Source organism: Sinocyclocheilus anshuiensis, unplaced genomic scaffold (genome assembly GCF_001515605.1).
Source record: "Sinocyclocheilus anshuiensis isolate Anshui unplaced genomic scaffold, SAMN03320099.WGS_v1.1 scaffold2468, whole genome shotgun sequence".
Lineage (NCBI taxonomy): Eukaryota > Metazoa > Chordata > Actinopteri > Cypriniformes > Cyprinidae > Sinocyclocheilus > Sinocyclocheilus anshuiensis.
Window position 1 is genome coordinate 212,166 of NW_015547755.1, and position 9,579 is coordinate 221,744.

The 9,579-nt window shown below is 38.2% G+C and overlaps 1 protein-coding gene across 1 annotated transcript in view; it reads right to left on the minus strand.

The window, feature by feature from the left end:
- Positions 1–6,335: 6,335 nt before the first annotated feature.
- Positions 6,336–9,579, minus strand: part of LOC107704490 (SLAM family member 9-like) — a 40,624-nt gene continuing 37,380 nt past the window's right edge. The window contains exons 3-5 of the mRNA XM_016507419.1: positions 6,679–6,978; positions 6,446–6,589; positions 6,336–6,352 (exon numbers count right to left, since the gene is read on the minus strand). Of these exons, the coding sequence (XP_016362905.1) occupies positions 6,336–6,352; positions 6,446–6,589; positions 6,679–6,978 (461 nt within the window). The remainder of the gene's footprint in view (positions 6,353–6,445; positions 6,590–6,678; positions 6,979–9,579) is intronic.

Sequence of the window (9,579 nt, forward strand, 5' to 3'; positions counted from 1 at the left end):
GATAATTTACGCTCAATATGTTATTACATACTGTTTTATAATGTACTACAGTACTGAAGTATAAATATCTGCCACCTAACTACTACTTACACTTAGCCTATTGCTAAAGAAAATACGGATATTTTAGCGTAAACAAAATGTATTATTATTTGCACTTAGTGTAACTAGAATATATCACTTTTTTTCAGTTTTGTTGAACACTGTTGTTCAGTTAAAGACAAAACAGTGTTGATTCAGTTCTGTTCAATATGTAAAGTTAATTAATTATGAAATTAGTTTAATTGGGCAATATAGCATTGTTTACTAATATGAGCCCTTATTGAATAAAACCTCTGAATAAAAAAGAAGGGTTTGTACATTTATTTGTAAGGTAACAGCCTTGACAGCTGTGCTGAATTAAAGGTGCTGTATGTAGGATTGACACCGAGTGGTTGAACTAGGTATTGCAGTCCAAATTCAAAATATCGGAGAGGGTTTTTTTCACCCGGCCCCTCCTCCTCAGACTTGACGCACACACAGGTTGCCAGATTGAGGACACCAACAGGAACGAGCGCACTTGACGATGAATGAATTGAAATTGTGACGGTTCCCGTTGGAATTTGGGTGATTTGTAGCTCTGCCTACGACTCGCCTTAATCTGCAGTCCATTGCCTACACCTGCCGCTGTGGTTCAGACGCTCCTTTAAAAACTGATATTAGTAGAGACAAAGGAGTCTTGGACTTGGGATATTGGGTTGTGTTTGGTTTGATTTGTATTGGTTTGAGCACTTTTACATGGCTACAACAGCACATTACACTAGCAGCCAGGCACCCCGCTTTACACACTGATGGCTAACGTATTCAGAAACATTATCTTTTCTGTTGTGTTTTCTTTTATTATAGTGATTTACTTGACCTTAATAAAGCCTTTTCCTATTGAGCCTTATGATTTCGTGTGTCCCTCCTTTTGTTGCTTCCCTTTGAGCCAGGGGTTGTAACAAATTGGGGGCTCGTCCTTGTTTAGTTTCGAAAAAAGAAAAACTATTTTCTTAAGTATGATACTTTGGTAATTGTTTTTTGGGATGCACGTATATTAGTTCATACCTGAGTTTGTTTAGTTGTCGTGCGAAATCACCAGTTGGTAAGTACATATGTGCAATATTGTTTTTTGAACGTGAGTTTTCCCTGTTAGGTATAGCGTCATGTTTCTTTTGAGACGTGTCGAGTTTGTTGTTTTTGTGTAGTGTTGCGGTGAATGTGGGTAGTAGTATTTATCTTGGGGGCACATCCGTGGTGTTGAAGGCATCGCTGGTTTTACCGGTTGCGTTTTCACCCAGCGGGCTACAGTGCGTAAGTACCCCCCACAAGTAATCGCATGAAGACTATGGTTGAGTTAGGTAGAATATTGGGTAGGCAGATAGAGGGGAAACTCTCGTTATTTGATTGCACTGTGTAAGTTAAATTGTTTTCTGGTGAATTTTCATGGCCGATATTGATTTGTTTATTAGTTCACCTTCGCATGAATTTTTAGAAGGGTGTTCTAAAGAACAATTGTTAAAAATCGCTGAATATTATAAAATAGTGATTAAGGATAAAAGATTTCGGTAGAGAAAGCATTAAATTAATTTTGAAAACTGAGCTGATTGGGAAAGGCTTTTTAAAGTCCAATATGGATGAATCTGTAGCAGGTGCATCTAATTTGCAAACGAGTTTGTCTTTTGAACAGCAAAAAGAGCTGCTGCTTTTGCAGATGGAGCATGAGAAACTAAAACAGCGTTCTGAAGAAGGTAAGCTGGAGTTGGAAAAAGCAAGACTTGAAGTAGAAGCCCTCAAACTTAACCTTATGAAGGAGGGTAGGCTATCTAATTCTGGTGAGGAACAAGGTGTGTCTTTTTCGCTTACTTCAAATTTAAAACTTCTTCCAAAGTTCAATGAGGAAGACCCTGATGCTTTCTTTATTTTGCTTGAACGCATGGCAGAAATGAGGGACTGGTCAAACGATAATTGTTGCTTTGCTACAATGTGTTTTACCCGGGAAAGCACAAGTAGTTTTTTCTTCAATGTCGGTCGATGACTGTAGAGATTATGATAAAGTTAAATCTGTAATTTTAAAGGCATATGAATGCGTACCAGAAGCATACAGACAGCGTTTTCGTTTGCAGAAAAAAGAGGTACAAACTCATTTAGAATTTACTCTTTGGATGAGCTTTTCCAGTGGGCTGTCACTCCTACAGAAATCGGTAATCTTGCTCGTGGGGATTTTGTCAGTGAGGGAGTGTTATTGAGGAAATGGATTCCTCACAATGGTGACTTGGTTGGGGATCCTGTCTTCCAGGTGGTGGTTCCTGTTAAGTTTCGACATGCAGTGATCGAAATTGCACATGATCAATCAGGTCATCAGGGTGTGCGTAAGACTTATGATTGCTTGCTGCGATATTTTTTTTTTTGGCCGTGTCTAAAACGAGACATTTCTATTTATATCAAAAAATGTAAGACCTGCCAGCTAACCAGTAAGCCGAATCAAGTGTTGAAACCTGCACCTCTGAAACCAATTCAAGCTGTTGGCGAACCTTTTGAACATCTCATTGTTGATTGTGTCGGGCCAATTCCTCGTTCGAAGTCGGGAAGCAATTATTTGTTTACCGTGATGTTTGAACACGCGTTTTCCGGCAGCATATCCATTACGTAGTATTACATCGCGTTCTATTGTGAGAGCGTTAACTCAATTTATATCTGTCTTTTGGAATTCCAAAAACCATCCAAAGTGACCAGGGTTCAAACCTGACTTCTCATCTTTTTCAACAGGTTCTGAAACAGCTGCACATTAAGCATAATCAATCTACTACGTACCACGCACAAAGTCAGGGTGCGTTGGAGAGATTTCATCAGTCCTTAAAATCGCTGCTTCGAGCATATTGTGTGCAGTTAGATAGAGATTGGGAAGAGGGCTTACCCTGGATGATGTTAGCCGCTCGCGAAGTAGTACAGGAAAGTACGGGTTTTAGTCCTAATGATTTAGTCTTTGGGCATAAAGTTCGTGGTCTATTGTCTGTTTTTCAAGAGGCTGGTAAAGTTGCGGAGCCTCTGAAAAATTTGGCATCATGTGTTTTGGGGTTCAAGAACCGACTTATTCAGGCAAGAGAACTCTCAAAAGTAAATCTTGAAAAACGGCAACAAAATATGAAGCGATTGTATGACCGTACAGTCGAATGTCGCGTTTTTGAACCAGGAGATCAAGTTCTGGTACTCCGGCCAATAGTATCTTCTCCTTTCGAAGCCAAATTTGATGGCCCGTTTGTTGTGCAAAGCAAGTTGAGTGATGAAAATTATGATGTTATAACTTCATCACGGAAAAAGTCAGTTAAACGGTACCATGTAAACTTATTAAAACCATACTATGAAAATGAGACCAAGTCTGTAACGACTCGGACATCTGTGCATTCAGTACTTTCTTCAGTATCTGTTAGTGGGGGTAAGGTGAGTTTAGTGGGGGAGGAAGAGGAGACCATTTCACCTGATGATTGTGTTTCGCGGTCGCTTAAAAAATTCTGAATCCTTGAAGAACTTAGAACTTATTTTCCGTTATTTGTCTCATGAAAGATGTCAGGAGTTATGTCAGTTGTTACGTAGATTTCCTGAATTGTTTGGAGATTCGCCTTCGCGTACTGATTGGGTGCAGCATGATATAGATGTGGGGGACGCAAAGCCTATCAAACAGCGTTTTTACCATGTTGCACCTGAGAAACGGGAATTAATGGAGAAGGAAATCAAGTATATGCAGGATCACAATATTGCGGTACCTTCATCCTCTGATTGGGCTTCTCCGTGTTTATTAGTGGGAAAGTCAGATGGTACAGTTAGATTCTGTACAGATTTTCGCAAAGTCAACAGCTTAACTAAACCAGACTGTTTCCCTCTGCCCCGCATTGATGATTGCGTTGATCAGGTTGGGTCAGCCAAGTTCGTCAACAAGTTTGACTTGCTGAAGGGCTATTGGCAAGTGCCTTTAACAAAGAGAGCACAAGAAATATCGTCTTTTGTTACACCGTCCGGGCTATTCTCTTATCAGGTTATGAGTTTCGGTCTTCGAAATGCTCCAGCTACCGTTCAACGCCTCATGAACAGAGTAATTTCAGGTCTTGAGGGTTGTGCTGTCTACTTGGACGATTTGGTCGTTTTTAGTGACCGTTGGGAATCTCATTTGAAGCGTCTTCGTGTAGTGTTGCAACGTTTATCTGAGGCTAGGCTTACAGTGAACTTAGCAAAATGTGAGTTCGCTAAAGCAACCGTGACGTACCTCGGTAAGGTGGTGGGGAATGGTAAAGTGTGTCCGGTGCAAGCGAAGCTTATGCGGTTTTTAGGATTGGTAGGATACTACCGATCTTTTTGTTGTAATTTCTCCACCGTAGTGGCATCTCTTACGGATTTATTAAAGAGTAAGACAAAGTTTGTCTGGTCTTCTAGTTGTCAACTGGCTTTTGAAAATGTTAAGTCCTTGCTGTGTTCAGCACCTGTGCTTCTGGCACCGTGTTTCGATAAAACGTTCACGTTGCATGTTGATGCCAGTAACGTGGGAGCTGGGGCTGTTCTTCAGCAGTCCGATGCAGAAGGAGTCAATCATCCAGTCAGTTTCTTTTCGAGGAAGTTTAATTCTTATCAGCGACACTACTCTGTAGTTGAGAAAGAAGCGTTAGCCCTTATTTGGGCATTGCAGCATTTTGCTGTTTATCTTAATTCCAGTGCACCAATTGTGATATATACAGATCATAATCCTCTGACCTTTTTGAATACCCTACAGTGTCCGAATCAAAGGTTGATCCAGTGGTCCCTGTTTTTGCAGTCTTTCTGCTTTGATATTCGGCACGTTCGAGGATCGGAAAATGTGGTAGCGGATGCGCTGTTGCGCATTCCAAGTACATGATGTAGCTCTTGGATTTATTTTTGGTGTCAAAACCCCTCCTCTAGTGTTTTGGGGGGTTGTCTTTGGTGTTGGTTTTGTGTATAATATTTGATTGTTTTGTATTTTACTATGTTTGTTACAGGGATCTTTGTGGGAGTCCCTGTCTTATGGGGAGGGGTGTGACGGTTCCCGTTGGAATTTGGGTGATTTGTAGCTCCGCCTATGACTCGCCTTAATCTGCAGTCCATTGCCTACACCTGCCGCTGTGGTTCAGATGCTCCTTTAAAAACTGATGTTAGTAGAGACAAAGGAGTCTTGGACTTGGGATATTGGGTTGTGTTTGGTTTGATTTGTATTGGTTTGAGCACTTTTACATGGCTACAACAGCACATTACACTAGCAGCCAGGCACCCCGCTTTACACACTGATGGCTAACGTATTCAGAAACATTATCTTTTCTGTTGTGTTTTCTTTTATTATAGTGATTTACTTGAGCTTAATAAAGCCTTTTCCTATTGAGCCTTATGATTTCGTGTGTCCCTCCTTTTGTTGCTTCCCTTTGAGCCAGGGGTTGTAACAAATACGCTGTTTCCCGCCAACTGGCAACCCGGGGTCCCGAAATACAATTGGGTAAACTGGCAGTGGGCGGGTTTCACAAACCAAAACAGAGACTGAAATTCCGACACGGAACGCACATTTTCAAAGGAGAATAACTGACTGTAGCATTGTTTTTCAGATAAACAAGTATGTTAACTTGGCATGTTTCTTAAATATCTGCAAACATATTATGGTATTTTTATGCTTTAGTAGAGCCAAAAACTTACTTACAGCACCTTTAAGGTTCAGTGTTTGTCATGTGACCGCACTGTAGCATACTACTCTGAAACATTTTGTTGCTTATTGTATACTGTTTTACACACTATTCTATTCTTTAAAAAAATAGTAGGCAGTATACACTGTATACTGGGCAGTAGGCGGTATGTTAGTATGCCATTTCGAACACAGCCAACGACACACAAATCAGACTACAAAGATTTAAATGAGGCACTATAGTTGTTTATTGTGGATAAAAAAAAAACGTTTACAAAAACTAATGAGCTTAAGACTTTTACAAATGTTTTAATAATGTAAAGCTTTGTGATGCACTGCTGAAACTATTAAACCGTTTATTTTCCTCCAGGAGGCGCGCAATATAATAAATGTAATAAAACAAGGAGTGGCTCTTGAAGCTCAGAGTGAGAAAACTTTATTGATAAAGACAAGCAAATACAGATGACAAATGAACATCAGTAGTAAAGAGAGATCTGTGTGGCTCAACTGAGAGAAATATAAACAAAAAAGTTTTTCAAACTGGATTTTTAAAAATAATATGACACTGAAAGAGAGTGTAAGCTCAAATAATCATCAGTAATTATAAGAAAAATACACAAGAAAGTTAAATGTTCAGCATTCTGCTTTAGATTTCAATAGATCCTGAAAAAAATTTACATGCAAAGCCATAAATAGATACATTTCACAAATATTTATATACGCAGTATTTTGTGAGAAATGACATCAATCATGTACCTGATGTGTGAATCTGTGCTTGATCTTGTTCAGGTCTTCTGGATCTGATGTCATAAACCAGAAGAATGACAGTAGCCACGCCCACCAGAGCAGAGAGGACCAATCGGATCACAGCTTCAGTAGAACCACAGCAGTGGACAGAGTCTGAGGAATAAAAACACCAAACTGAGATCAAATCAGTCAATAAACGTTAATATCAGCACTGACATCAACTAATATCAGCGCTGCTGTACCTGAACATGTGTGACAGAGTTGAGTGATGTCCAGATGTTGAGTCTGGTTGCTGATGGGATTGTTGAGCACACAGCTGTAGGTGTTTTTATCCTGATATTCCACCTCCAGAGGTAGAGAGAGACTGATGCTGAGATCAGACACACTGATGCTGGACAATAAACTGTTTCCTTTGTACCAGGAGAGAGTCACATCACTCACATTCACCACTGAACACACCAATGAACAATTGTGCTGTGATGATGATGATGATGAAGAACACTGTGAAGAGTCTCTGCTGATGACAGGAACAGGCAGACGAACTGAAAACACGAGAGAATAAAGAGACATGAGGATGAATGAAGATATTCAAGCAGACAAGGAAGAAACATCGAGGAGAACCAACTGATCAAAGGTATTCAAAAACTAGAGCATTTAAAAACAATCTGACATGCAAGATAAAATATAAACCTGGCTGTAAATGTAAAAAAAAAAAAAAAAAAATATGTTTTTTATGTAATTAGACATGATGAAATACTTCTTTAGATCTACTTTAAGGCTGTGATAAAAAAGTTGAATCTGACATTTAACAGCGTAGATATTGAGATAAAAAGACGGCCAGATCACAGAGCTGGTCAGCGGTAAATAATGTCTATTATGTTCAGGTCTGGTCTTTGTGATGGTCAGAGATCCAGTTTGATTGTCCAGCTTCAGTCTGTCTAGTTCATTAATTTCAGCTATTAAAGTATTTTTACTTGCAAACCTCCACTGAATCACATCATCGTCCATTATTTCAGTAAGATCAGAGTTCAGAGTGACTGAATCTCCCTCCATCACTGATATTTTATCTGGATCACCAAAACAGACACAGAACAAACAGAAACAGGGTTTGTCACAAATTAACACTGTTAAATAACTTCATAAAGGTTTACTAAATTTAATAGGTTAAATTTAAAAATGTTTTAAACTTCAAAGAACAAAAGATGTACTGTACATGATTTAATATCATTTTTTTTTTCATAAAAAAAAAAAAAAAAGAGTTAAAACAGTTTTTAACTCACCAGAGACAGTGATATCGAAACCCAACCTTAAATTGTGGCTCAGTAGTTCATAATGTCCAGTATGTTCAGGTATGACGTTAGTGATGGTCAGAGATCCAGTTTTTTTGTCCAGCTTCAGTCTGTCTCTGAATCTCCCGTCAAGAGCATCATCATGTACAGTGAATCTGTTGGTCCATTCATTAATTTCAGCTATTAAAGTGTTTTGACTTCCAAACCTCCACTGAATCACATCCCTTATTTCAGAACGACCAGATTTGAGAGTGATTGAATCTCCCTTCATCACTGATATTTCATATTTGTAATGAAACACACACAGAGAACAAACAGAAACAGGGTTTGTCACAAATTAATACTGTTAAATAACGTCATAAAGGTTTACTAAATTTAATAGGTTAAATTTTAAAATTTTAAAATCTTCAAAGAACAAAAAGATGTACTATATATTATTTAATATCAATTTTGTCATAAAAAAAGAGTTACAACAGTTTTTAACTCACCACAGATCGAAATGATATTGAAATAACGCCTCAAATTGTTAATCAGTTCATAATAACATCCAGAATGTTCAGTTCTGGTGTTTGTGATGGTCAGAGATCCAGTTTGTTTGTCCAGCTTCAGTCTGTCTCTGAATCTCTCATCAAGAGCATCATCATGTACAGTGAATCTGTCGGCCGGTTTATTGATTTCAGCTACTAAAGTGTTATAAAACAACAACTGAATCAGATCATCATTCCTCATTTTAGAAAGACCAGATTTCAGAGTGACTGAACCCCCCACTATCACTGACAATTCACTAAACTCTGGCTTCACTTCATCACCAAACACTCCTGAAGAACAGAGTTTTTCACAGATTAAAGTTCTAAGTAACGTGATGTTGGTTTAATGAACTTCACTAACATACTTTTATTCATTTGAATGTGAAGTGAATAATATTCAGCAGAAATACAAACACAACATATCTGGAATGAATGGGAAAGTAGTTAAAACATTTCATATAGATCATTAACTAAATGAAAAAAGAAAGACTTGCACCTCAGATAAGAGTAATGGCACACTAAAACTAATGCTGTTGGGTATTTAAGATTCATATTTATTTTCATTTAATCTATTCCTAATAACTAAGTTCAGATCTGAATTCAATCTTGATCTCACAGTAAAATCACAGTTTAATTATTTCTGTATGAGAATATCAGTGATTGTTTATCCTCTCTGACTAATTTAACCAGTAATTTATTACATGTTCCCAGAACAGAAGCAACAGAAGCCATAAAGATGAATTTAAACTCACCAACCAGACGCCACAAACACAAACAGAACAAAACTGATTTCAGAGACATTTTCTCAAATGAAAAGCTCATGATAGTAGCTCTTAAAATATCTGAAAACACTCAAGATTGATCTGAAACGACTGAACTGTGCTATTTATCTGGTTGAATCCTCCCCGAACCTCAGTTAGTTTCCGCTCACATGTCCGTCTCCTTTATCATCACGAAAATCAACAAGCTTCTGCTGATCTTACCTTTTCAAATGAATTCTGTCCCTGTGTGAAAAATAATAAAAGAGTGAAATATTGTATTAGATATCTGTATCGTGTTATTTAGCATTGTAAGCTGTCAATCATATTGACCTCTGACTCTTAATTGACTGTTGATGGATTCACTTCATATCATTGTAAAGACGTTTTGTGTGGAGCAGAAGATTGTGAGGTTCATATGATCAGGACAGAAAATGAAGAAACGCTTCACACACAAACTACAGACACACACAGCAACCATAAACATGTGAGCTGTTTATCCACTGACAGATCAAACCAGACACACTGATGTTTGTACACATAAAACAAAGAGAAAAAGAACCTTGCAG